Source organism: Sus scrofa, chromosome 7 (genome assembly GCF_000003025.6).
Source record: "Sus scrofa isolate TJ Tabasco breed Duroc chromosome 7, Sscrofa11.1, whole genome shotgun sequence".
In the NCBI taxonomy this organism is placed as follows: domain Eukaryota; kingdom Metazoa; phylum Chordata; class Mammalia; order Artiodactyla; family Suidae; genus Sus; species Sus scrofa.
Window position 1 is genome coordinate 55,237,309 of NC_010449.5, and position 27,728 is coordinate 55,265,036.

At 49.4% G+C, this 27,728-nt stretch overlaps 3 protein-coding genes and 1 long non-coding RNA gene across 6 annotated transcripts in view; 2 read left to right on the forward strand and 2 right to left on the reverse strand.

Moving 5' to 3' along the window:
* PLIN1 (perilipin 1) lies at positions 209-13,489 on the reverse strand. The gene is given in 9 exon segments (NM_001038638.1): positions 209-361; positions 364-556; positions 1,519-1,764; positions 2,165-2,356; positions 6,025-6,197; positions 6,535-6,799; positions 8,000-8,082; positions 9,877-10,081; positions 13,425-13,489. Coding segments are annotated over 9 exon segments (1,548 nt in total). The 5' UTR covers positions 13,470-13,489; the 3' UTR covers positions 209-215.
* On the forward strand, positions 11,731-19,103 carry LOC106510160. The gene is made up of 2 exons (XR_001308377.2): positions 11,731-12,795; positions 18,286-19,103. It is a non-coding gene; the product is annotated as an uncharacterized LOC106510160 (long non-coding RNA).
* PEX11A (peroxisomal biogenesis factor 11 alpha) lies at positions 18,931-26,945 on the reverse strand. 2 transcript variants are annotated; one of them, XM_005653526.3, is made up of 3 exons: positions 26,718-26,945; positions 24,026-24,141; positions 18,931-21,340 (listed from the first exon to the last, which is right to left on the reverse strand). In XM_005653526.3, exons 1-3 carry the CDS (start codon positions 26,771-26,773, stop codon positions 20,769-20,771), a joined length of 744 nt encoding a protein of 247 aa, XP_005653583.1. In that variant the 5' UTR covers positions 26,774-26,945; the 3' UTR covers positions 18,931-20,768. The 2 variants fall into 2 exon arrangements, with proteins under 2 accessions (XP_005653583.1, XP_005653584.1); XM_005653527.3 differs by lacking the exon at positions 24,026-24,141 and having other exon boundaries at positions 26,718-26,939.
* WDR93 (WD repeat domain 93) overlaps positions 26,932-27,728 on the forward strand; it is a 52,157-nt gene continuing 51,360 nt past the window's right edge. The window contains exon 1 of one of the 2 annotated variants that reach the window (XM_021098963.1): positions 26,932-26,991. The gene's annotated coding sequence lies outside the window, so the exon portion shown is untranslated. The remainder of the gene's footprint in view (positions 26,992-27,728) is intronic. The other variant, XM_013997115.2, reaches the window with a different exon arrangement.

The window sequence follows — 27,728 nt, forward strand, 5'->3', positions numbered from 1 at the left end:
GGCTGCTACTCTGATGCTTCTCAAAAATGGGCTCTGACAACTAAGCCCCAAAAGGATGCTCAAAAGATGATGTGTGCCTTGGCAGCGTCCTTGGAACGAAGCTCGGGACGCTCGCTTGGCCGCGCAGGTTCTTCTGGTTTGCAGGAGACAGCGCCCTGGCCCTCGGGGGAGCGGGGGGCGCGCGGGCCGGGCCAGGCCGGGCGCGGGAGGCGAGCTCAGCTCTTCTTGCGCAGCTGGTTGTACTGCGCGCGGCCCAGGATGGGCTCCATGACGCTGGGCCGGAAGAAGCTGTCGCTGACCCTGCGCGCCGGCTTCTCGCGGGGCACTGCCGGGAAGGCGGGGCGCAGCGCGGCAGCGGTGTCCCCCGGTCTTCGGCGCCAGGGCCCCGAGCGCTGCGCAGGCTGCCGCGGGTCGGCGCGGGGCGCGGCGCGGCTTCCGGGGCGGCGGGCAGCGCCCCGGACCCCCTGCGCTCCGCCTCCCGGCGCTCGGCCTCTGGCGGCGGGTTGTCGATGTCCCGGAACTCGCTCTCGGGCTCCATCAGCGACAGCCTGGGGAGCTGAGGGCCCGGCAGCCCCGTTAGGGCCCCGGCTTGGCCCTCATCCCTGCTCCCTCAACCTCCGCCCCTCAACCCGCGCCGGGGCCCCGGAAGCGGCCGTCAGGAAGGCACAGGCGGCGGTGCAGGAGGAAGGGGGGTGCCGGGGACACCGCTGAGCCCCTGCCCTCTCTGACCTTGTGCACAACCCAGACCCCCAAGGCAAGGCAGGCAGCCACCCTCTAAAGCTTCTGGACCCTTCTGGTCACCCTTGGAGGTCCCTCAGTGAGAGGTCAGCGGCTTTCCTGACCCTTCCTTAGGCTGAGTTGTGGGCTAAGGACGGCCCCCACTTTCCCCCCTCCGGGCACGAACACCTCGCTGTTTCTCTGTTCGAGGCCCGAGGTGGCTGCCAAGACCCCTGTCATGCCTCTTGGTAAGAGTGACTTAGTAATCAATTCCCCCCCACCCCCGACCCCGCAGCACCAACCCTCAGCTCGAAGGGGCTTCCTGCCCAGACCAGCCCTCCTAGTGGCTGCACAACCTGTAACTTGCTCTGGGAAGGGACCCAGGGACTCCCAGAGTGATAGTCCTGGTACCCTTGGAGTTTTCCTGTTGCCCTGGAAATCTCCGTCCAACCTCTTCCCAGGGAGCAGTGGGCAAACCTGCCAGGCCCTTCAGTTGGGAGCTGAAGGGTGAAGGCTGGGCCCCTGGGGATCCCAGACTGATGGTGGGCGCCCTGTGAGCAGCAGGTGGGAAGGGCGGATGTGGGGAAAGGTCTCAGGCCAGGGCCATGGGTCTCTATGCTCTCGGGGCTGTGAAGGCCCCCAGTCAAGGCCAGAGTACGTCGAGGTGTTTCTGGGGCACTGAGGATCGGAGAACCCCCAGGAGACTGGGGAAGGAGCGCAGCTGCAGGCGCTTCTGTCAAATCGGCTTTACCCGTCCTTTCCAGGGGAGAGGGGATTAGGGCAAGGAGGGTGGGGACTCACCGGCACGTAGTGCACCACCGTGTCCACCACGTTGTCAGTAACGCCCTTCAGGGCGTCAGACAAGGACATGGCCCTCCCCTTGGTCGAGGAGACAGCGCGAGCCGGCGTGAAGGGCAGCATCCTCCCAGCGGTGCCCAGCGCAGTCGCAGGTGCCCAAGTCACGAGGGAGATCGTGCTCTGGAGCGCTCTCTGCAGGGTGTGCACCGCTTTGCCCAGGAAGCCTTGCGGGCCAGGCAGGGCTGCTCCCTGGAGGCCAGAGCAAAGTCAGTGCCTCCAAAGGAACCCCCCCCCACACACACACCAGAGCCTTCCCCTCCTCACTATCCCCAGGGATAGAGGGGAAAGGACGTGGTCACCAAATTGAAAAAAACTATCGGCCTGGCTCTTGGGTAGGTCGCTTCTGCTTTCTGCACCTCAGTCTCTTCATCTGCAAAATGGGGATGACAAGCTCTGTCCTGCCTATTTTATGGGGTTGTTGTGAAGCTCTGCTGAGCGGACTTTCTTAGCTGGGTGTTCCAGGGTGAGGTGAAGGGCCACTGAACCCATGTCCCTGGGCCTGGAGGCGGAGACCTTGTCTCGGCCGCTCAGTGGGCTGTGGGATCCCCAGTTTCCGTCATCCCCACTCAGCTTCCGCTTTCTCCCTTACCTCACTGAGCTTATTCTCCTCTGTCTCTGGTTCCGCCTCCTCCTCCATCTCCTCCCCCTCTGTGTCCGTCTGGTCATCGTGATCCTCCTCCTGGGTGGCCGCCAGGTTGTGCAGCCAGGGCACCCGCACCACACTCTGCCGCCGGGACACCACCTGCATGGCCGCTGATGCACCCCACTGGGCCAGGCTGCTCTGGGGGTGGGAAGACAGCAGGCCACTGACTTCACAGCACCTGCCAGAGGCTGGGCAGCCCCAGCAGGCAAAGCTCCTCTCCCCCAGGGCCTGACCCCAGCAGACTGTCCTTCACACCTTTTATGGTGTGGTAACTTACACCCACGGAAGCGCACTCAGCCTTGGAGTACAGCTCCAGGAATATTAAGAAGCACACACCTCTGGGACTACCACAGATCAAGATACAGGCCATTTTCAACACCCCAATAGACTCCCTGGACCCTTTATCTAGTCAGTAACCCCCAAGGGTGGCTGCTTTCTAGCCTCTGTCATTCTCTATCATCATGCACTGATTTTGCCCATTTTTGAACTTCATGTAAATGAACTCAATGTGTTATGAACTCAGACAATATGTTTTCTTTTTTTCTTTCTTTTTTTCTCTTTTTTTTTTTTTTTTTGCTTTCTAGGGCTGCACCCGGGGCATATGGAAGTCCCTAGGCTAAGGGTGGAATCAGAGCTACAGCCGCAGGCCGACACCACAGCCGCGGCAACGGCAGATCCTTAACCCACTGATCAAGGCCAGGGATGGAACCCACATCTTCATAGATCCTAGTCAGGTTCGTTAACTGCTGAGCCACGAAGGAACTCCCACACAATGTGTTTTCTTTCATGAATAGCTTGTGTTCAGTGTCATGAGATTCATCCATGTTTATCTGTTTGTTTAATTTTATGGCCACACCTGCAGCACATGGAAGTTCCCAGGCCAGGGATTGAATATGAGCCACAACTGTGACCTACACTACAGCTGCAACAACGCCAGAACCTTTAACCCACTGCCCTGGGTTAGGCTGGGGAATCAAACCCTCATCTCCACCACGACCACAAGACCTGCTGCAGATAAGTTCTTAACCCACTGTGCCACAGTGGGAACTCCCATCCATGTTATTACTAAGTGTCAGAGTAGTTCCTTCTTTTTCATTTCTGTGTCTATTCCACTGCATAAAATACACTACAATTTACCCATTTTACCACTGATGAACGTTTTTGCTGTTTTCAGTTCTTGGATAAAGGTAAAGCTGACAGGAACATCTCCAACATGTTTTGGGGGTGATAAACTCTCCTTTCTGTTGAAGGAAATGCTGAGTCATAGGGGATATGCATGTTTAACTTTAGTAGATGCACCTGGCAGATATTTAGAGAGTGAAAAACCAAGTGGGCCAGAGTTTCCTATGGGAGGAAGCTGACCTGGGCAGGTTGGCTGATGTCCACTGAGGCATAGCTTGGCTCATTTCAAACCCCTAGGGAGCCCCACAAAGAGGGTCTCCTTGTTGTACAACCTTAGGAGACACTCTTCTTTTCTTTTCTTTTTCTTTCTTTCTTTCTTTTTTTTTTTTTTTTTGCTTTTTAGGACCTCATCCTTGGTCTATAGAGGTTCCCAGGCTAGGGGTTGAATCAGAGCTGCAGCTGCTGGCCAACGCCACAGCCACAGCAGCGCAAGATCTGAGCTGTCTGTGATCTATGCCACAGCTCACGGCAACGGTGGATCTCACTGAGCGAGGCCAGGGATTGAATTTATAACCTCGTGGTTACTAGTTGGATTCATTTCCACAGTGCCACAAGGGAACTCCCAGGACACCGTTATTTTCTATGTGAAAGGTGATGTCTGAGGTTGTGCTGTACAGCGTCCCCCCACACACACACCACCATAGGGGCTGGGCTGGGGCCCAGGAGTTACTCGAACTCCCAGGGGGAAGTGACTGCCCAGTGCAGACAACAGAGTAGAGCACTACTCTTGTATTGCTATTGGAGGTACCAAACCTGACACACAGTAGGTTCCCAGCAAAGATTTGTTTGAGTGATGGAGCCAGGCCTGATGATGCTTTTAAAACTACCACTGTTTGGAGTTCCCATCATGGCTCAGGGGTTAACGAACCTGACTAGCATCCATGAGGACGAGGGTTCCATCCCTGGCCTCGCTCAATGGGTTAAGGACCTGGCATTGCCATGAGCTGTGGAGTAGGTTGCAGATGCGGCTCAGATCCCGGGGTGCTGTGGCTGTGGTGTAGGCCAGCAGCTACAGCTCTGAACGGACCCCTAGCCTGGGAACCTCCATATGCCGCAAGTGCAGCCCTAAAAACAAAAAACAAAAACAAAAACTACCACCCTTTGGAATTCCCGCTGTGGTACAATGGGATCAGTGGTGTCTCTGCAGCATCAAGATGCAGGTTCGATCCCCAGCCTGGCACAGTGGGTTACAGGATCTAGTGTTGCTACGGCATAGGTAACCTGATCCCTGGACTGGGAGCTCCATGTACTGTGGGGTGGCCAAAAAAGAAAAAATAAAAAAACTAACACCCTCATGATGGCCAAAAAGTGGTTATCTTATTTGCTGACCTTTGTTGTTTAATGCTGTTTTACTTTTTTCTTTTCACCTTAGTTTCTCACTAATGTTCCTATGCAAAAAAAAAATTCAGGTGGAGTTCCTGTTGTGGCTCAGTGGGTTAAGAACCTGACATAGTGCTCCTAAGGATGTAGGTTCGATCCCTGGCCTCAGTGGATTAAGGATCCAGCATTGCCGTGAGCTGTGGTGCAGGTTGCAAACGCAGCTTGGATCCCGTGTTGCTGTGGCTGTGGTGTAGGGCGGTGGCTGCAACTTTGATTCGACCCCTAGCCTGGGAACCTCCATATGCTGCAGGTGCAGCCCTAAAAAGAAAAAAAAAATTCCAGACTATCTCTGCTAAAATCCAGAGAGAGGTGGGGGTAGGGTGTAGTGGGGAGTAAGCCCTATCTGGGCTTAGAAAAGGAAGCTTTGCGTGGGTGCAGTGGGATGCAAATTAGAAGCCTCTAGAAGGGCCCAGGACCCTAGGGGTAGGTAGGACACAGACAGCTAGGGCTCTCTTCCCAACAGAAGGGGTTTTGTGCCTTGCTTATTTACAGGTGACACTCCCTAGTACCTGCAGGTTTCCTCACGGGGACGGGGGTGGGAGGGCCACTTGGGAGGATGAAGGCTGGGATGAGGGTAAGACTCAGAGGGAGAATGACAGCAACAGAAGAGAAGGAGAGGCAGGACCCCCTAACAACCAGGCCTGCCCTTGGCTCAAGTCGTGTCCCTTCTCTCCCCTGGCATCCTAGAGGACTAGCCTACCTCCCCTCTACTTTTTTTTTTTTTCTTTGGTGGCGGGAGTGCCCAAACTCATGGCATATGGAAGTTCCCAGGCCAGGGATTGAACCTGAGCCACAGCAGTGACAATGTGGGACTCTTTTCTTCTTTCTTTCTTTCTTTGCTTTTTAGGGACGCACCTGTGGTCTATGGAGGTTCCCAGGCTAGGGGTCGAATCGGAGCTGTAGCCCCTGGCCTATACCACAACCACAGCAACGCTGGATCCTTAGACCAATGAGTGAGGCCAGGGATCGAATCTGCATCCTCATGGATGCTAGTCAATTTTGTTAACCGTTGAGCATGACGGGAAGTCCCAACTCGGGATGCTTAACCCCCCGTGCACCACAAGGGAGCTCCCACCTTCTGCCTCTCTTAAGGCCTCTTGTTCTTAGACCTAAAGTCCCAATCCCAGCTGGAAGACAGGCTGTTCCCAGGACAGAAGGCGAAGTGGGGTGGAGGATGGACGGGCCCAGGAGGCCCTTAGGATTCTCATGCTGGGCGTCAGTCAGAGCTCAGGGCAGACACTCACCAGGGGTGCCACACCGGGGATCCACATGGCCAGGGCGTGGCCCTGTTTCAGAGCGCGAGACGTGGCCTGGAAGGTGTGTTGAGAGATGGTGCTGGCCAGAGTTCCAACCCTGCTCACGAGGCTCGGCTTGGCCTTGGGAGGCTTCTGGCCATGCTGGTGTCCTGGAGCGGAGGCTAGGTAGGGATTTGGGGGTGGGGGGAGGGAAGGAGAGCAGATCAGAGAGGGCTGGCCAAGCTGGGCTGTGTCTCGGGTTAGAAAGTGGTCATCCCGGCTCCCACCACCAGCTCCCGGGTGATGCGGGCAATTCACTGTCTCCACTTAGGGATGGGGTTGGGTGGGGGTGGGGGTGGGGGGGGGTCGGTGAGGGTGGATCCATCTGAAAACCTTGCTGGGCTCCAGGCCCCCTCTGTTCCAGCAATGGCTAGAGGAGCCCTGGTGGCCTCTTGGTAATTCCCAGGCAGCATGGGGGGCCCACTCACTCCCCAGGGTGCATCTGCCAGATCCTGATACCTGACTCTTCCTTGGCTGGAGGGAGGAGGAGCTCTACCACCTTCTCAACACCCCCCAAGGCCAAGTCGGCACCCCCAGAGGCCAGTCGGCCGGCTCGGGTGTTGGCGGCATATTCAGCAGTGTCTTTGGCCATCCCCCAGGCGAGCTCGCAGCCAGCTAGAGCAGCACCGAGGACTTTGTCCGCAGTGCTGGTGACGGGCACGCTGATGCTGTTCCTGGCACTGCGGAGGCGGGTGGAGATGGTGTCCTTCAGCTCAGAGGCGATCTGGGGAGTGGGCAGGGAGTCAGGCGTGCAGATCTGGCAGGCCCCGAGCCCAGCTTCAGGAAAGCCTCATGTCAAGCCCAAGGGGCTGGCACTGATATTCAGGCACCTTAAGCTGAATTTTATTTTACTTTTTTTGCCTTTTTGTAGGGCTGCACCCGCAGCATATGGAGGTTCCCAGGCTAGGGGTTGTATCGGAGGTGTAGCTGCCGGCCTACACCACAGCCACAGCAATGTGGGGATCAGAGCCACGTCTGTGACCTACACCACAGCTCACGGCAATGCTGGATCCTTAACCCACTGAGCAAGGCCAGGGATCGAACCCGCGTCCTCATGGATGCTAGTCAGGTTCATTAACCACTGAGCCATAACGGGAACTCTCTATAAGTTCTGCACTGAAATACCTTTCTCTCCACTTAGCTTGGGGACTCCTTTGAGACAAAGGCCAGTTGCCCTTCATCTGGAAAAATAAATGAAGAGCACAGACCTCACAGCCAAATAGACCTGCTCCCCCATGACCTTCACTTACAGATGTGTGGTCAGGGGGACGTCTAGATTCCTCATCTCTAAGATGGGGTCACCCGCCCCCATCCCAGATAAGAGGAGTAAATGTGAATTACACATCATGACCCCTGGCAGAGAGTAGGGCTCAGTAAATGTGAGAAGAGTGGAAATTTGTTAGTGAGATGGATGAGCTCTGAGACTAAAGCTTCTGCCCACAAAGTACCTGGCATGGCTCCTACCAAGGCAAATACCCAGCGAATATGGATCTGGATGAAGTGATTTTTCACTTTCATGGTCCATAAAGTCTTGAAGACATGGGACTGTGATCCTGGGATCTGATGAGTTGGACCCGTGACATTAGGTGATGCAGCCACCAAATGGTCCAGCATAGGTCCAAAGGGGCACCCGTAGAAAGGGATCGGGAACAGTGGGCCCCACTCCACCCCAAGTTCCTTTTGGAGTTTGCCTCTGGGCTATGCATGCTGGTTTCAGAAAGCCTGCCTTCACTTGGCCCCACAGGGAGAGGAAGAAGCCTGCTGTGCGGTCTCAGGAGCAGGCAGCTGCCACCAGCCCTGGAGGCATTTGCCATGGAAGCGAAAGTCTCTCAGTCAATCATCGATCATCGGCTGGTGCCCTCTCCTCCCCTGAGAGGCGGGCATCAAAATATGGAGAGCATTAGAGAAGGCGCTGGGGGCTCACCTTTTCAGGAGGATACTGGAGGGCCGGTATCTTTTCTTCCAGGTGGTCCAGGCCTCGGCAGGCCAGCTCATTGGCAGCTGTGACTAGAAGTGAAAGGCCATGGGGGACTGAGCTCTGCCCATCCTGCGAGAACCCAGCAGGGCCTCTGTGCCAAGGAAGGCCCCTTGAAGTTCTCCAACCCCCAGCTCTGTTCCCTCCAAGGGTCTGGGAACTGGAGGCCCTCTGCTGCCCTGAACCCCATCTACTGTGACATCCTGGGACCAGAGCAGTGCCTTCCCCCCTGCAGGAACTCTACAGTCATACAGATTGGCACGCAAAGCAGTGTGGCTTCAGGCAAGTCAACACTTGGCTGAGCCTCAGTTTCCTCATTTGTAAAATGAGAAAGTGACAGAAGCTATGTGCATCACCAACAAATACTGGCTCTCTCCTCTCTCCTCCCCTGAGCCCTCTCTGGGTGAGGGCTGGGTGTACCTGAGTAGGGAGACAAGTGTGCGTGGGTAGGGGCAGCCTTGGTGGGAGCAGACCTGGTACTGCTGTCCTAGAGCTCCAGATGGTTCATGGCCCTTCCCCCCACTTTCTTTTTTTGCTTTTTTAGGGCCGTATCTGCGGCATATGGAGGATACCAGGCTAGGGGTTCAATTGGAGCTGCAGCTGCCGGCCTACACCACAGCCACAGCCATGCAGGATCCGAGATGTGTCTGTGACCTACACCACAGCTCACGGCAACACCAGATCCTCAACCACTGAGCAAGGCCAAGGATGGAACCTGAATCCTCATGGATACTAGCAGAGTTCGTTACTGCTGAGCCACAAAGGGAACTCCCTCATGGCCCTTCCTTTTGAGCTCTCGACAGTGGCAGAGGTTCATACGGAAAAGAAAGGGGCAAGTGCCAGCAGGTGCAAATGTCCTGGGATACCGCCCAGGGACTGCCAAGGGCAGGACCTCTGTGGTCATGACCCTGGACATCATAGTTTTAAAGGATCCCTATATAGTCTCTTTCATGCATTCTTTCTCCAGGTGTCTTAGGTTTCTTCACAAAATTCTCAAGCAGCAGAAAGCCCAGTCAATTTGGCCAGCTTCTGACTGAGCAAAATGAGACCCAGGGCAATGATTTCAGGCACTTACAGGCCGGGAGTCTGGCCAGGCTTGGGTCTCCTTTATATCTACCCTCTCCTGTTTGCCGTGCTGAAACTTCAGATACGCATAACTCCTTAAAGAGGATGATGGAAGGTCCTAGACCTCTAGAGTTTCCCTCCGCCCTGTCAAGGGCTGTGCCTTGGAGACTGTATTTTCAAATGAGGCAGAACAATTTCAACAGGGGCAGGTCTGGTGAGGCCTGCAGGGCAGCTGTCCTCCACCTCCAGGGCCCTGACTGGTAGCTCTCTGGCTTCCCCTGCTCCGCCCCCACTCCCCTCAGCCCTGCCAGGCCAGCCCAGTGCCTGCTGCCTCTGCCTCTGTACCAGGCTCTACTAACTCCTGCTACTGCTGCTGCTGCTGGATTTGGAGCTAAGGTGGGTGTTTGGTCTGGCATGGGCCCCACTCCCACCACTGCCCATGTAGCTCTGCCCTTCCCTTCTCCGGTCAGTCCTTTGGCCCATTATTGTCATCCTAGGAAAATACCAGTGGGGATATTGATGAGGCATCTAGAGATGAGAAGAGACCCATGATCTATAGCTACATGTGCATATCATGTATCTATATAGATGAAAAGATTATATAATGGAATACAGGGAGTTAGGCAGGCAGGCAGACAGACATACTGACAGACATACTGGCAAACAGACATACAAGCTATCAGACAGACTGATGGATGGAGGGAAAAAAGGCTGGCAGGCAGTGAACGAGCAAGCAGCCTCCAGGTGCCTGGACGACTCACACTGGGTGGACAGCCTGCGGACCACTGGCTCCATGCTCCAGGCGGCCAGGCTGCCAGCGCTCTGGATGCCCTTCTCGTAAGCATTGCATACAGATGCCACCAGGGGGTGCGCTTCCTTGGTGCTGGTGTAGGTCTTCTGGAAGCACTCACAGGTGCCGCTCACCACCGGTAGCTGCAGGACCCGCTGCAGCACGTTCTCCTGCTCCTGGCAGGGAAGGAATGCAGCACTGAGGGCAGGCGGCCCCAGGGCCACAGAGCCCATCAGGACTGGCCTGGGTCCAAGGAACCCAGACTAGGGAGGTCTCTGGATGCCCCACAGGAAAAACAAGAACCAGGCTGCCATGCTCTCCTGGTCACAACCTTGGCTCTGGAGAGCTACTAAGGCAACCTCTGTCCCACAGGGGTTGAGCCAAATGCCACCCCATCTTGCAGCCACCCCACTTAAGCTTAACAGCAGAGGGCAGGTGTGTCATCTGGAGTTTTTCGGTTTGTTTGGCTTTTTGGGGGGCCCCACCCCGGTATATGGAGGTTCCCAGGCTAGGGGTCAAATCGGAGCTGTAGCCCCCAGCCTACACCACAGCCACAGCAACTTGGGATCCAAGCCGTGTCTGCGACCAACACCGCAACTCACAGCAACACCAGATCTTTAACCTATTGAGCGAGGCCAGGGATTGGACCTGCATCCTCAAGGATACTACTTGGATTTGTTTTTGCTGCACCACAACGGGAGCTCCCCCCCTCTGGAGTTTTAGTCCACCTTGGATGGGTAGCTTTATCTGAACGTTTTTCTGGTCCCTCTGGAACACCACCTCCCTGCCTGTGTATCCTGGTCCCACCACCTAGGGCGCTCCCCTTCCCTCCTACAGTCCTTTCTGTCTGGCCAAAGTCCACTCCTTCAAAGACAGAATTTTTTTTTGTCTTTTTGCTATTTCTTTGGGCCGCTCCTGCGGCATATGGAGGTTTCCAGGCTAGGGGTCCAATCGGAGCTGCAGCCACCAGCCTACGCCAGAGCCACAGCAACGCGGGATCTGAGCCACGTCTGCAACCTACACCACAGCTCACAACAATGCCGGATCGTTAACCCACTGAGCAAGGGCAGGGACCGAACCCGCAACCTCATGGTTCCTAGTCGGATTCGTTAACCACTGCACCATGATGGAAACTCCCCCAAAGAGAGAATTTGAGCATCACTTTTCCTGGGAAGCTTCCTGCCTCTCCTTTCACATCAGAGGCCACCTCTTCCTCCCGGGTTGTCTCCAGGCTCATGCCAGGGTGCTATACTCGTCTTGGTCATGTGTGTACTTCTCTCTCTCCCAGGAGACTGCTATCACTGTACCTCCAGGGCCTGACCTCAAGCCTGCACATGTGAGTTGAATAAGTGAGTCACTGTTGGGGCTGCACCTAAGGAGTAAGTTCAAATCTGCGCAAGTGCACAGAATCAGGGACTCTCAGGCCTTCCAGGGGCCTCTGTGGCAAGGGTGCCTCCCACAGTCCCTCTGGGAGGCTTGTACTTGGTCATCTACTTGGATGGAGCTCACCCTTCACAGAGCGGCCTATGCCCCTTGTTGGATGGTGTTGCTGAGCTGAAATCCACCTCCGCCCACTGTTCCACCCTTTACCCTGTGAAACAACACGAAGCTATTTCATCACCCATGGGCTGGCCTTTCACACACTTAAGACAAGTATTTCTCCCTTGCTTGTTCGGTCCCTGCCCTTGCTCAGTGGGTCGAGGATCCGGCGTTGCTGTGAGCTGTGGTGTAGGTTGCAGACGCGGCTCGGATCCCGCGTTGCTGTGGCTCTGGCGTAGGCCGGGGGCTACAGCTCTGATTCGACCCCTAGCCTGGGAACCTCCATATGCCTCAGGAGCGGCCCAAGAAATGGCAAAAAGACATTAAAAAAAAATACATATATATATATATATAAACTCAGACCTGAAGAGAGAGTCCAGGTGTGGTCTGAGTGTGGGGTACACTGAAACCATCATTTGCCTTATCGGGGTGCTGTGCTCTTATCAATGTGTTCTAACTTTGGCAGCAGCCACATACTTAAACTTCAGATCACCTGGGAAGCTTAGTGAAAAACCATTGGTCTTTGGGTGAGGAAAAAAATGTGAATTCTAGTCTCTTGGAGAGGGAGACAATATTTACTCAGGGTCATTGTGCTCCAGGCACTTATCGGAGTGTTTTGGTGACATGACTTTATTTAATTTTAACTGCAACTCCCTGAGGTCAGCATTCTCGCCACCACTTTGCCAGCGGGGAGGCAAAGGCTTGGAGATGTGAAATGACTTATCCAAGATCACACAACTAGTTAAGTGGAAGAGCCAGGATTCCAACTCAGGCCTGAGATGGCATATGTGGAATTTGTTTCACAATAACACAAGCTTGGGGAATAGAGTGAGGATGGGACAGAACTGTCCATGGATTACATTGCCGGGGCTAGTGAAGGGCATTCTATTTTTCCGCCTATTTTTAGGAATGTTAAGAATCTCCACATGAACATCTCAGGTCAGATCAGAAGTGCGAGCTCTCTGCAGCTTTGAACACACACTTTTGCGTGGTTCGGCTCTGGAGGGGAGAACCTAGCTTCTTCTGTTTGTAAGAGGCTGTGTCAGAAGACCCATCAGGGAGGCTGGCATGTACAGTAGAGAGCAGGCTATTCTATTTTAGCTTCTGGTCTCACATGTGAGTTTGAAATTTGAACTAGAAAATGATTAGGACTGAAAGTAAGAAAACATTTTCTTTTACATTTTGGGCAGAGCCTTCCGGGGTTGTTTTCGGCAAAGCGGAGGAGCGAGGGAGACCCTGGGAAGGGAACCAACTACCACCTGTTAGGATGGCTTAACCATGCCCTTGACCATTTTACGCCTGTGTTCTACGAACGAATACGAAACATAATGTGGCGATTCCTCATGCAAAGGTGAGTTAAAGCCTAACTTGGGACAAAATGCCTATTATATGGGTTCAAGACTTTTTCAAAGTTTCACTGTTTGAACTGGACCAAATCAGAGGGGCCTTGCCAGGAGGCACTGGGTCCACCTAAACGTGTTAAACCACTTTGAGTCACAGTGAAAACGAGGCTAAAGGCACAAGGCCAGACACACTGCCTCTCCGACCTCCTCCCACCTTCACAGTGTGCACTGTGTAACCCTGAGAGGTGCCACGGACATAGCCTGCACCGTGCACGCCACCTCTGGAGTCACAGAGCACAGTGGCTTAGTCCTGAACATACATTTCACCCAGGTGGACAAAACATGGGCTTCTGCTTCCGGGGTCAGAACCTAGAGCTTCCCCTCCTCTCCTTTCCCTCCCAGCCAGTTTTCCATTCTTTTTGTCCAAGGTGGTTCATTTTCAATAGGCATTTCACTCCTGCAGATCCTCTAATAGGCTTCCGCAAGAAGGAGTGAGGGCAAGAATAACTCAGACATAATGGTCAATGAATTAAGAATATAATCTACACCCATCTTGCGCTGAGGCCCCGGAACCTCTCCTCCCAGCTCTTCCTTCCCCCATCAGTTGTGCACGGCCTCAGAGAAGCCCGTTACTTACAGGGAGGTCTCCATCCAGCAAAGTCAGGCCCTTGTTGACTGCCATCGTAGTTCTTCAAGCTGCAAAGCACAGGGGTCCAGGTCCATGAGCAAGTCCCCTGCCTGAGATCCACAGGCTCGGCCCCCTACCTCTCACCATCAGTTCCCTGAACAGACAAGTGGCCGCTCCCTGGAGTCTGATGAGCTACTCTGCAGCCTTCTTGTCAAGACTGATGTTTCTTATAAAGATTCAGGGTAAGAAATAAAAAATGAAAGTAGCGTTAAGAGAGAAGAGGCCTTAAGATGAAATTTAGGGGCTCTCAGATGACTGTCCAAAAGAGACTCAAGAATGAGTTTCAGGTTTAGTCTTTTTTTTTTTTAATTTTAATAAAAAAGTTCTTCATTAATTCCTTCTTTTTAAGCAAGACTATCTACCAGTCGTTCCCTCTATGCTCGACCAGATGAGAAAGCAGTTGTTCTTAAAACCAGCCATTTCAGCTGTGTTCTGGAAAAGCTGGTGGCCCCGGAATTCCACACCCTTGGTCATTCACCCTGAATAATCTCTCTGCCATTGGTTTCCCTGCAGGCCTCTTCATGCTCAGTAAAATTCCCAGAAGACCCTAACCCTCAACTTCTTTGGTGCTCGAAAACAAACCTAGTAAAGTTGTCCCAGGACCCCGACGCTCGCTCCAGCTAATGCCACCTCAGTCCCACAGAGCCCAGGCTGCAGAGCGTCTCGTCTGGCAGAAGCAGCCCCGTTGCTCTGGGGAGCCTTGAGCAAAGCTCCTAACACCTCCCAGCTAGAGGAGGGCAGAGAGGAAGAGAAAGTTGGATCAGTTGGTTGCTATGGTTATTTGACCCAGTGTCCCCTGGGCACATCCTAACTTCTTTAAGGAGGTTTAGCCAACTAGGGGGTAGATCGCAGAGCTGAAAGAACCAGACTCAGAGGAGTTAGTATTCCAGAGCTGTGAAATATCTGTTCTGTAACTTATTTCTGGCCCCTAGTTCTCAAAAAGCTGTTTCCAGAAAGATGTTGAGATATGTGTCATTAAACTCATAAGCTCTAAAGTTTTATCATCTTTGGCTCCTTTTCCGCAGAGGGGTCCTGTGGAACTGTTTTCAACCCATTTCCATCATGTTTATTTTTCACTTTCGGGAATGAAGTTTGAACAGTAAGATTTAAACCCACACAGGAACAGAGTTCTCTTGAATGTACAAGTCTTTTTTTTTTTTTTTTTTTTTTTTTTTTTGTCTTTTTAGGGCCACACCCGCAGCATATGGAAGTTCCCAGGCTAGGGGTCCAATTGGAGCCACAGCTGCCAGCCTACATACACCATAGACACAGCAACATGGGATTCTTAACCCACTGAGCAAGGCCAGGGATTGAACCTGTGTCCTCATGTTGCTAGTCGGGTTCATTACCACTGAGCCATGACAGGAACTCCTACTAGTCTTTTGATTATGAAGATAAATTTCTCTCAGTGAAGAAGAGAAACAGAGCTGAGGTGGACTCCTTGACAGTCTAGCTTTTGAGAAAGCAACTTCATCTCCGTAAATCCTAGATTTCTTTTTTCTTTCTTTTTCGTCTTTTGATTTTCAGGGCCACACCTGAGACATATGGAGGTTCCCAGGTTAGGGGTCTAATCGGAGCTATAGCTGCCAGCCTATGCCACAGCCACAGCAATGCCAGATCCCAGCCGCGTCTGTGACCTGCACCATAGCTCATGGCAACACCAGATCCTTAACCCACTGATTGAGGCCAGAGATTGAACCGCAACCTAGACGGATTCGTTTTCGCTGCGCCACAACAGGAACTCCAAATCCTAGATTTCAAAATAGTTTATTGAACTCTACCTGGTCTAAGATGTCCCAGACTATGCAGTGGGAGAGCCAACTGGTTTTTATCAGGTTTTGGAAAAGGGACAATGTTGACCAAGATTCTGTTACTGATCATCAGCATCCAGACAACCAGCTGCCACCACTCATCCTTAGCAATTAATCAGGCAGGAGTCCTGAGTTCTAATGCCTGGCTTCAAAGATGATGGAAGGCTGTGGTGTAAACCATGGCCTCCAGCTGGTCTAAGAAGGCCTTTAGAAGTTCCCATCGTGGTGCAGTGGTTAACGAATTGGACTAGGAACCATGAGGTTGCGGGTTCGATCCCTGGCTTTGCTCAGTAGGTCGAGGATCTGGCGTTGCTGTGAGCTGTGGTGTAGGTTGCAGACGTGGCTTGGATCCTGCGTTGCTGTGGCTCTGGCATAGGTCGGTGGCTATGGCTCTGATTAGACTCCTAGCCTGGGAATCTCCATATGCCTTGGGAGCAGCCCTAGAAAATTCGGCAAAAAGACAAAAAAAAAAAAAAAAAAAAAAAAATCCTTTAATTACAGTGGATAATAGCAGCACCTGAACCGTCTTTTATATTCCCTTCCAATTGTGACAACCGCCCACCCTGCCAGGGTAATCCTCTTACTATCTTGACTTCTAATATGTAGGTAAGTTTTTCCTTGTTTTGGATTTTTAGTAAATGGAATCAGTAGTGAAAAAAAAAAAAAAAAGAAAGAAATGAAATAGGATCGATACCAGGACACAACTTATTTCCCTTATTTTTGGTAGAAGCATATCTATTGTTGCCTCTCTGCTAAGGCATATACTGTGGGCAACAGGAGAAAGAGGCACAGGGTGGGGAGACACGGAGATTCGTGACAGATCCTTTATAATCAATTCTGTATCTAGGATATGATAAAGTGGGAGATGAGAAGTCAGGAAAGGGAGGAGAAAGTCAAGTAGATAGTCTCCAAAAGGAGTAATAAATACATGATGCATTTAATACTTACTGATTCAACCGGGCCTTTCAAAAACACAGGATGATAACCGGGAGGAAGGGTGGTGGCTAAAGAAGCAACCTCTGCCCTGACCACACTTCAAGGCTCAGGGCACGTTGTCTACGAGGCTGTGCCAACAGAGCCACCTGGGCCAAAGGGCAGTGTTAAGCCTCTGGAGCAGTGGCTTTGGGCTGCAAGGAGCACAGGGCTCCATGCCCGACACTCTGCTGACAAAGCTCATTCTTTGGCTGCTTCATCTGGGCATCCAGAATGTGGGCAAGAGGTGGGAAGTGGTGAAAGGGCCCAGGAAGGTCCCTAGGCAAAAGTTCACTTTCCAGAAGCTGCTGAAAGGACATAGCTATCTTCTTTCCTTCCCTACTCCTAATGCCCACCTCTCCAACCTCGTCCAACCACTGCCCAAGCACAGGGACCTTGGCCATCTTGGGAACAAATGGTTCCAAATCAGGGACAGCATTCAAACATGCATTACTGACTAAACAAATTCTCAAGCAAAAACATTTAGTTGTGAATGTGCTGACCTGTACACCTATTAGAAATGTCTTTGGACAAATATTATGGTATCACTTATACATGGAATCTAGAAAATAATACAAATGAATCTATACAGATTCACAGACATAGAAAAGGAGCTTATGGTTACCAAAGGGGAGGTGGGAGAGGGACAAATCAGGATGATGGGATTAAACACACACACACACACACACACACACACACACACACACACACACACACACACACACTGCTATATACAAAAGAGATGAACAGGGACCTTACTGGAGTGCCCATCATGGCTCAGCAGAAACGAATCTGACTAGCATCCATGAGGACGCAGGTTCGATCCCTAGCCTCGCTCAGTGGGCTAAGGATCTGGCATTGCCGTGAGCTGTGTTCTCGGTCACAGACGTGGCTGAGATCCAGCGCTATTGTGGCTGTGGTGCAGGCCCGCAGCTACAGTTCCGATTCAACCCCTAGCCTGGGAACCTCCACATGTTGCAGGTGTAGCCCTAAAAAGACCAAAAACAAACAAACAAAAAGGACCTACTGCATAGCACAGGGAATTATACTCAATATCTTGTAATAATCTGTAAAGAAAAAAAATCACTGAATAGTTTGCTGTACACCTGAAATTAACACAATATTTTACAGCAACTATATTTCAATTAAAAAAAAAAAGAAAAGAAACACCTGGGGAATTCCCATTGTTGTGCAGCGGAAACAAACCCGACTAGGAACCATGAGGTTGTGGGTTCGATCCCTGGCCTTGCTCAATGGGTTAAGGATCCAGTGTTGCCGTGAGCTGTGGTGTAGGCTGCAGACGTGGCTCATATCCTGCACTGCTGTGGCTGTGGTGTAGGTCCACAGCTGTAGCTCTGATTCAACCCCTAGCCTGGGAACCTCCATATGCTGCAGGTGTGGCCCTGAAAAGCAAAAAAGAACCATCATTGTAAATCAACTCTAATAGAAAAGTAGAAATCTTATAAAAACCAAAAATAAAAATAAAGATAAAAATACAGTTAGTAAGAATACCTTCCATTTGGGATGGGGGAATGGGGGGAGAAGAGAAATAGGTAAGGGAGAGTAAGAGGTACAAACTTCTTAGTTACAGAATCAGTGTGTCATGGGCCTGAAATGTACAGTGTGGGGAATACAGTCCATGATTGTGTAATATCTTTGGTGACAGGTGGTAACTAGACTTACCATGGTGATCATTTTGAAATGCACAGAATTATCGAATTACTAGGTTGTGCACCAGGAACTAACATAGTGCTGTCAGTTCAGTATTACTACCACCACTACTGCTTCAGAAACAAACTCATAGGAAAAGAGGTCAGCTCTGCAGTTACCAGGGGCAGGGGATGGGGGAGGGGAAACTGGATGAAGGCAATCAAAAGGTACATACTTCCAGTTATACGACAAGTAAGTACGAAGAATGAAATGTACAACAAAATACACAGAAGTAACACTGCTGTTCATTATTTATGAAAGAAAGTCCTAAGAGTCCACAAGGAGGAAAAAAAAATTCCCTATCTTTTGTTTTACAGCTGTATGAGATGACGGATATTCACTAAACTCTGTCATCATCATTTCATGATGCATGTAAGTCAAATCACTATGCTGCACACCTTAAACTTACACAGTATTGTGTCAGTATCTCCACAGAACCGGAGGAACAAAAAAGCACACGTCTTTGGTATTTAGAAGGCCTTATGAATAAACGCAGAGGCTTGGAGGTGGGGGGTTAGTTATAAAGGAGAAAGACGCACAAGGAAGGAGGTAGCAGGGCACCTCGAAGGTTTTCACAGATTCCAGTGGGGGTGGCACTTCCCAGACTCTCCACCACCCACCCCACCTTGTAGAGGACAGACCTACCAACACGGACACTACTGTAACATGCCATGGCAGATTCAAGGCAGAGTTCTCCAGGCAGACGGGAACACACTACTGACAGGGCATCAGGGGACCCTCTCCCGGGTAGCAGTCTGGATGAGATGGTCTTAGAGGTCTCCGTCTACCTGGACATCCCACATCTAAATCCTCTTCATCCTCCTCATCAGCTTGCACCTTCCAACCGGGGGCTCATTTTACCAGAGCTCACTCTACCAACTGTGTAGATGCTGATTAAGTTTGGATCCTCCTGTTTTTAACTCTTCTCCATTGTAGAACACATGCACAGATACGTGAGGACATTCTGTCTACAAGTTTATTAGACATTGTTAATTTATTACAATAGAAGATCTGGACAAAGTAAAAACAGTTAAATTTTTCATTTGCCAGGGCTTTGCTAGCAGCTTTCATTTCTCTTAAAATTCCCCAAATGTTCTTTCTCAAATCCCATTACCTTGAGTGGTCACTTGAAAAATAGAGATCCAAGGACCTGAGTCTACTTTTTAAGAATCTCAATTACAATTTTTTTTTTTGTAAGAATCTCTATCACATTCATGGGAAATTTATTCAGTGCACATTTCTTTTCTCATTTCCATTCAGATAAATGTGACGGCTTTACTGGTAGGACTGACACTGATCCCTTACCTGATGGTACCCTATTTCTTTCTCTCACTTGCCTCAAATTAAGAGGATCTGCAATCAGAAATAAGACCCCAAAACCCAAGACAGAAAGGAGGAACATAAGTGGCACTGACTCAGTATTCTACTGTCCCCTTCACGAGCCCCTCCTTGCTCCTTCCTGCCTCCCCAACCACCCTACAGACATGAAATCTGATTTGTCATAGAACATTACCACCCTCCTACTTTTGTAGTCTTCTTGAAGTTGTGTTTCTTGTTTTTTGCTTTTTATGGCCGTACCTGTGGCATATGGAATTTCCCAGGCTAGAGGCGAATCGGAGCTACAGATGCCGGCCTACACCACAGCCACAGCCACGCCAGGTCCGAGCTGCGTCTGTGACCTACACCACAGCTCACGGCAATGCTGGATCCTTAACCCACTGAGCAGGTCCAGGGATCAAACCTGCGTCCTCATGGATGCTAGTCTGGTTCTGTACTGCTGAACCATGATGGGAACTCCCGTGAAGTTACTTAATTGTACAATTTTGATGAAAATGAATGTAGAAGTGCCCAAACTGTTATAGGGCTTAAACTGAACAATCCAGTTGATGGATCTAGATCTAGTTTTAATTTTTGTAGAATAGAATATAAACCACTCACCAACAAAGGGTCTAAAAAAGGCTTTTTGCACAGGATTCTGGAGAGTCTCATACATCCACTCAATCGGGAAGGCAGTATATGGGGGAAAGAGCACTGGATTGGGAGTCAGAGAAGTGAGGTTCTGCCCTCAGTTTTAACCTCTGCCTCCTCATCTGTCACAGGCACCAACTGTGACTTTCCATTTTATTTTGACCTCAAGTCATTTTTATCTGCTTCCAATTTTTTGTTTTTTCACTGTGTTACCTAAGGATCAATTTATACCATGAAGGTGCCTGATGCATTTGATTTGACTTCTGGATACAGGAAGGACAGGAATACAGTGATGTAAAAGCCAACAAGTTAAGAGGCTATAAGCTCAGCTCTCCTCCATCCTGGCACTGGCAGCTATGGAGGAAGGGGGGGTAAACCACCAGAGAATAAGGGGCCGCTACTAGATCTGAGAGAGGACTGTGCATCACATCTAGTGTAGCTATGCAAAAGTAGGCGGGTACATGGCCCCAAAGTCACTGCATATTAGGGTCCACTTGTTAGGTTGAATCTTTTTCAATTTTTCTCTTTCAATTTTTATTTATTCAGCAACTACTAAGTTCCTCCTATGCACATAAGAGATGCTCAATAAACGTTAGATGAAGGAAAAATACTCAGAAGTTCAGACGTCACTCCAGCACTCTAGAACACATATAAATCATGCTCTCCCCTCCACCATTCTTGGCTTCACCTCTGGTCACATCACAGGTCACAAACTGGTCATGTGAGTAAGTCCTTAAACACAGTATGACATGACTGTGCCTTAATGCAAATGTGCATTCCACTAACAGGTTGTCTTTAAAAAGCAGATACCAGTCTTCAGCCTGAAACCACCTCAGTGGATCTTCAGCTTCATCTGAGGATACGCCAGGGTGATGATGCCTGCTAGAGAGGACACAAGACCTCCAAGGCCTATGATGCCAGCATTGGACTTATAGATCCCCAACTGGTCCAAAGGGTTCAGGATATCACAGAAGTTCTTCACTGTGTCCAGGAGCAAGGGAGGATGCTTCTTCAGAGACCGGAATAAGAGAAGGAGAAAGGACTGGAGCCATTCGGTTTCCTCATCAGCCACGCTGTACCCAAAAGGATCCTGGGTGGGTGATTTCTCCCTCTTTGCCCTGTCGTGGGCAACCTGCTCCATCTGCAGGGAGATTTCATACAGATCCCTGACCAGGCTCAGCAGAAGGGAGGAGCAGTAATAGCGAGCAGCCCACACTTGCCATGTCTCTTTGTTTATGCCAGAGGTGATCCCTATGCTCTTCACAAAGAGGATGGTGTCACAGATGAAATAACCCACGCGGTTCAGGCTGGCTAGTGTTAGGCAGAAGCGGGGCACCAGGTCAGTGGCATGAATGCTCTCTCGAGTCGCCTGTAGAGCATGCACCACATTGCCTACTCTGAACCCTGCAAGAAGAACCCATGACAGTTAACAGTTATTTAATGGGTAGGTAATAGGATTTTATAGGCAGAATCTCTGCATCGGGAGTTAGGTCAGTTGTTTTAACAGCTGACTCATCTGAAGCTCAGCCTTTGCTCAAGAAAGGAGAATTTTACAGTCTGTTAAGGATACCTAAAATGATCCCGGAAGGCAAAAAAGACAGGGACTCGTTAAACACTGCCTCCATTTCACTGACTACATTCACGAGGACTTACAATACACCTTAGGTCAGGTCAGTCTTCAGTGTGGATTGTTATATTTGAATATTACTTCTTTAGCATGAAGGTACTACTATAACATGAACTCAGATGCAACATTCTACACTTTTATTTACTTTCCAGTGAAAAGACTGCTTTAAAAACAAAAACAAACAAACAAAAACCACACCATTATCATCTTGCCCTTTCTTTTCTTTTCTTTTTTTTTTTTTGTCTTTTCTAGGGCCGCACCAGCAGCATATGGAGTTCCCAGGCTAGGGGTCCAATCAGAGCTGTAGCCGCCGCCTACGCCAGAGCAATGCGGGATCCAAGCCGCATCTATGACCTACACCACAGCTCACAGTGACGCCGGATCTTTAACCCACTGAGCAAGGCCAGGGTTACCCGCAACCTCATGGTTCCTAGTCGGATTTGTTAACCACTGCGCCACAATGGGAACACCTATCTTGCCATGTCTCTGCTCCAAACCCCCTTTGGCTCCCTACTGTCGAAAAGACAAAGTAGAGATGGTAGAATTTAGTGGACAGCACAACTAATAATATTGTCACATGTGACTCCTAGCTGAATTAAACCAACCGTCACAAGGGCATGTCCTTTATCTGATGTTGTAATTCAATTAATCAGGGACAGCAGCAATCAACCAATATTTACATAGTACTTTCTCAGAAACAGTTATAGTCCTAAACATTATGGATGATACAAATGAAGTATCTTCCTTAAAGGACTCTATCTTAGACTCAGCAAATGCTCAGAAGTAGCTACCCTCAGGAAACTTACAATCTCAGAAAAATCTTTGGTAATTAATTACTTTATTTATTTATTATTTTGCTTTTAAGGGCTGCACTCGGGGCATAAGGAAGTTCCCAGGCTAGGGGTTCAATCGAAGCTGCAGCTGCCATCCTACACCACAGCCACAGCAATGCCAGATCTGAGCCGAGCCTGTGACCTACATCATAGCTCACGGCAATGCCGGATCCTTAACCCACTGAGCGAGGCCAAGGATTGAATCCGAGTCCTCATGGATCCTAGTCAGGTTTGTTAGAGATGAGCCATGACAGGAGCTCCTGTTTGGTATTATTTTATCAAAAATAACACAAAATATGTAATGAATAATCCTGGGTTCTACTTTTGGCTCTTCCACTAACTGGCCGAGTAACCTTGGCTACGTCATTTCTGGACTTTAGAGACTAGTGACCTTTAAATTAAGGACCTTTGAGCTCCAACATTCTAAAGAGAACTTCTAATCTCGGCTTTCTAAGCCATCCAGAAAAGCTCACCCCGCCCTCTGCTTGACAATTTAAGTGTTTTCTCCATCAAACCAGTTTCTTCATTGATTCTCCAATACAATGGTTTGCTCATAACAATTCTGAGCCTTCACTAGAGGAAACCACCCTTCAAGAATGTTCTCCTTCCTTCTCCCTTTTGCCACACCTCAATTTCTACTTCCTCAAAACACCTTTCTTTTTCTCTACCCCAACCAACATATTTGGTACTAAATTTTATATGATTATACCATGTCATCTTAGGTGTCTCATAAGGCTTAGTACTATATCTTTATGAAGTAGGTACTCGAAAATAATTGATCAACATCTGATTTCTACATTGCAGGCCTCTGCTTATCTGATTCTCATCAACGAGGAGTTAAGCATGCAATTGCTATCAGAAGTATGAGATTTTTCCAGTATGCATTATCATTATTATTATTTGTTTTTTTTAGGGCCAAACTCGAGGCCCTATGGAGGTACCCAGGCTAGGGGTCAAATTGGAGCTGTAGCTGCTGGCCTACACCACAGTCATAGCAATACCAGATCCGAGCTGTGTCTGTGACCTACACCACAGCTCATGGCAACGTGGATCCTTAACCCACGGAGTAAGACCAGGCATCGAACCTGCATCCTCATGGATGCTAGTCATTTTTGTTTCCACTGAGCCATGACGGAAACTCCCACATTATTATCAAAGTGAATCAAATGAGTACAAAACACTGATCATTTTTTGCCTTGAACATGAAGCAAACCCACAAATGACTTAAGAAAATGTATCCATCCATTTCCTCTAGCAGTCCTTCAAGAGAAGAGGAAAAGGCCAGGGTTCAAGCATACAGCAGTTCTGTTCTTCTAGGGCTCCCAGAGCCAGGAGCTTAGGTTAATGTTAGGGATTACCAGAACATTTTGTGATTCTAAGAACTAAAGGTGAACTCACACACTGTAGGTCCTTCTGGCTATGATTAAGCAGAAAGATGTGGAACACAGGACAGTGTTTGTGAACGGTCAACCTTTTTGGCCTGACATTTTGTGAGGGCAGCCTTGCTAGTGAACTTCATCAATAAACTTGACTGACTACAAATCAATGATCTAGAAAGTATTTTGTGCATTACAGGATCTGAAGGTGCTACACCAGGAGCCACTGTCCCTCAAGGGACAGGGTACTTACATTTACGGCCAGTGCTCACACTGGCCTCCAGTTTCTTGAGCTTCATTACCACCTTCTCTTTGTCAGCTTTAGGCTCTAACAAATATCTAAGCAACATGCATGTGTACTGAGTGGCTCTGAAATGGAAAAAAAAAAAAAATGAGGAGAATGATTTACAAACCAAATAAAATTCATGAAGTAAGGGAAGGAGAAATGTGTCTTGCTAAAGGCAAAGTTTCCAGAACAATGTCTCAAGTAGCAGCTCTTACAAGAGCAAATTTTTCAACAGTCACCCCACAGGGCCAAAAGGTAGAACATGCAATGGAAACGCCACACAGAGGTAACACAAAGAGAATGAAAAAGAACTCTGCAATAACACACTCAAAAGGCCTTTGGCTGGCACAGAGAATGGAAGATAATCAAAGCAGTAAATTGCACAAAGATCTACCTCATGTTAATTCTGCAAAGATCTTTACTTATTTTCTCCAATGTAAATTTCTAAAAGATTTTCAAATTTCTAAAACAGATTTTTTTTTTTTTTTTTACCAACTGCTTATATGACAGGTCACACATTCAAACCAGACCCAGTGAAAAGGTCACAGTCTGAGTATTGCTTAACTTTTATAAAAGGTCCAAATACACACCTATACACAAATAAGTATAGATTTGTCTTTTGAAACTAATTAGTGACTAATTAGTGCAGTTCCCATCATGGCTCAGGAGCAGCCCTAGAAAAGGCAAAGAGACAAAAAACAAAACAAAACAAAACAAAAAAAACACTAATTGGTATTTTATATAAAATACAAACTCTTGTTTGATAATAGTAAATGTCCAATAAAGTGATTATTGTCATGAGTACAAACAGCAATGCCTTACCAAGAAACATAAAAAAATGAAAATTTTTTTTTTTTTGTCTTTTTGTTGTTGTTGTTGCTATTTCTTGGGCCGCTTCCACGGCATATGGAGGTTCCCAGGCTAGGGGTTGAATCGGAGCTGTAGCCACCAGCCTACGCCAGAGCCACAGCAACTCGGGATCCGAGCTGCATCTGCAACCTACACCACAGCTCACGGCAACGCCGGGTCGTTAACCCACTGTGCAAGGGCAGGGATCGAACCCGCAACCTCATGGTTCCTAGTCGGATTTGTTAACCACTGCGCCACGACGGGAACTCCAAAAAATGAAAATTTTTATACCACATAGTCAAACATCTAAATGCATTTGGCAGTCTAGTAAACCAAGTAGGCAGGTGCTTGTATTCTATAATCCCGTAACTGCATTTGAAACCCTTTATGCCATAAATACTACTCCCAGTAAAAATGTGGCACATTTTCCAAAGTGGTGAACTGTGACTGAGGGTGAAGTAAAAAGGAACAATCTCTCTCTCTCTTCCTCTTTTGGTATGCTTCTTGGCTAGAGAGCTCAAGCTGCTCAAGTCAATGAATCCCTCTTTCTCAGATGAGGTCTAAAAACAGAAATGTGTCCAAAGACAAAGCACTACTTTATGAATGCCAGTCTGTTCATAGAAGCTGTAGATCACCAAGTAGATTAGGAAATGAATGGCAGAGATCTCAGATCATGCTAAATAAGTACATCCTAAACAATTATTTATTAACCAACTTCACTGATAAACTTTGCAGGTATATTCTGAGTACACTGGAATTGTAGGCTTTGATTTAATGAAGCTTATAATAGAATGCAACCATTTTGAAAATCTATCAAATTAACCAGGAAGGTAGTATGGCTTGGTAATTAAAGACGTGGGCCCTGGAATCAACTGCGTGCTTTGAAATCTCTCAGGTCAGCCATTTAGTATCTATTAACCTCCTGCTTCAGTTTCCCCTTTCTTGAAATGGGGATGATTTAGAGAATTTAATTTCCTAGGGTTGTGTTGAGGGTTTAAGGGGTTAATAGTCGTAACATACTGAGAACAATATCTGGCATAAAGTCGGCTTTCAAAAGTTTCATATTTATTGGGGCTACTATTGGCCTGGGTGTCGTAGCAGTTGTATACCCAGAAGAAGGAAAAGCTGTTAAATCAAACTGCAACTGTAATAATTTTTTTTATTATTGAGCAAAACTCAACTGAATTTCTAAACGAAACATTATGAATTAGCATTAAAAGTGCAACCTCCGTTCAATATTTTCAGTAGCACAGCGTGTGCCTTCGAGGTGCTGTCAGTTCTTTCTCCAGCTCTCCACCCTCTACTTTCCACAAAACCATTTCACACATGGTATCTCAATGACAGGACAAGAATGGAAGATAAATAAATGCATTTTTATTCTCCCCATAAGAAGTTCGTGGGGTCTTCGAAGTTACAACCATGTATGGTAGGCTTCCCTAGACACAGATGTCAACCCCAAGTTTTTCTTCAATAATTCCTCGGAAGAATAATCATTCCCAGTCTTTCTCAGGTTAGGAGAAAAGGGTTGGTTGGCTGGTTTAACACAGCCATCACTCCCGAGAGGGCTGCGGGGTCAGGCACCCGGGCTTTGGGGCGACAGGTTCAGGATGTGAAGCGATGCGTTCGGCTCAGCCCCTTTGAATTTAGGGTGAACAGGGGTTCCAGGACTACATTCCCTGCAGGGGCCGGCAGCGTCCTTGCTGCTTCCGTCCGCTGGGCCACGATCTCCTCCCCGGGTGCCGGAGAACATGAAGCCGAGTCCGGGGTGGAGGGATGGGGCCCGGGTGGAGGCCGCAGGCACCTGACTCACCTGAAGAGCCGGTCCCGGCCTTGGGTCTGGTTGGTGAAGCGGATGAAAGCGTCCATGGCGCCCGGCCCAAGACCATGCGTCGCACTGGGCTGTGTCGCGCGAATGGTCAGGGGCGGCCGTCGTCGGGTCCCCGCGGGAAGGTCAGTCTCCGCCGGCCCCAGGGACCGTCTCTCCGCCCCCGCAGGGGCGGGCGCCTATTCGAAACAACGACTTCTCGGGCTTCCGGCTGGGCCGGAAGTCGTGGTTACTAGGCAACATCAAGCTGCCAGCCCAGGTGAGAGAATCGTGGCTTCGGGCTTCCGGGGCTGCGGCTCCCGGTGGACTTCCACTTACCTTTGGGATCTCCTAGCAGGGGGAGCCGGGCTAGAGAGGGCCGGTCTCCAAGCCTCAGAAGGCCCCGGGGCGGCCTGCGCCTCCCGGCAGATCCTGGGTACCCAGGTTCTCCCGCGGAATCCCTAATGGAGATTCCCCTGAGTTTTCACTTGCGGATTGAAAGGCCTGGTCATTTCCCAGCTCTTTGCCTCCGCGTCCCTTGAGCAACACAGCTCCACTTCTGGGATAGGAAATGGTTAGAGCAGAGTTAAGCCAATGCTTGGAATGTATTTTTAGCATGAGAACTGGGTAAATGAGAGAACTTTCTGTTGGGATTATTTAACACTGCCAGAAGAGTGCTACCTGAGGAAATTCTCAAAGATTAACATGAACAAAATGGGGGCAAAAAGAGATTAAAATGAAACTGCACAGTTGATGGAACTTGGCCTCTGTCCACAGGTAGAAACAGTAATGTGGAGTCAGAGTTTTAGGTGAAGGAGAAAAAAGTTGCTTTTATTGCTAGGGGTCCAATCAGAGCTGCAGGTGCCAGCCACAGCCATAGCCAGGAGGGATCTGAGACACATCTGCAACCACACCAAAGCTCACAGCAACACTGGGTCCTTAACCCACTGAGCGTGGCCAGGGATCAAACCCAAATCCTCATGGATCCTAGTGAGGTTCCTTACCACTGAGCCACAA

Coding starts and splice junctions, on each gene's coding strand:
- PEX11A (XM_005653526.3), bottom strand. CDS start 26,773: ATGGACGCTTTCATCCGCTTCACCAACCAGACCCAAGGCCGGGACCGG. Junction 24,142..26,717: donor GGCCGGGACCGGCTCTTCAG/GTGAGTCAGGTG, acceptor TTTCCATTTCAG/AGCCACTCAGTACACATGCA. Junction 21,341..24,025: donor TGTGAGCACTGGCCGTAAAT/GTAAGTACCCTG, acceptor TTCTTCTTGCAG/GGTTCAGAGTAGGCAATGTG.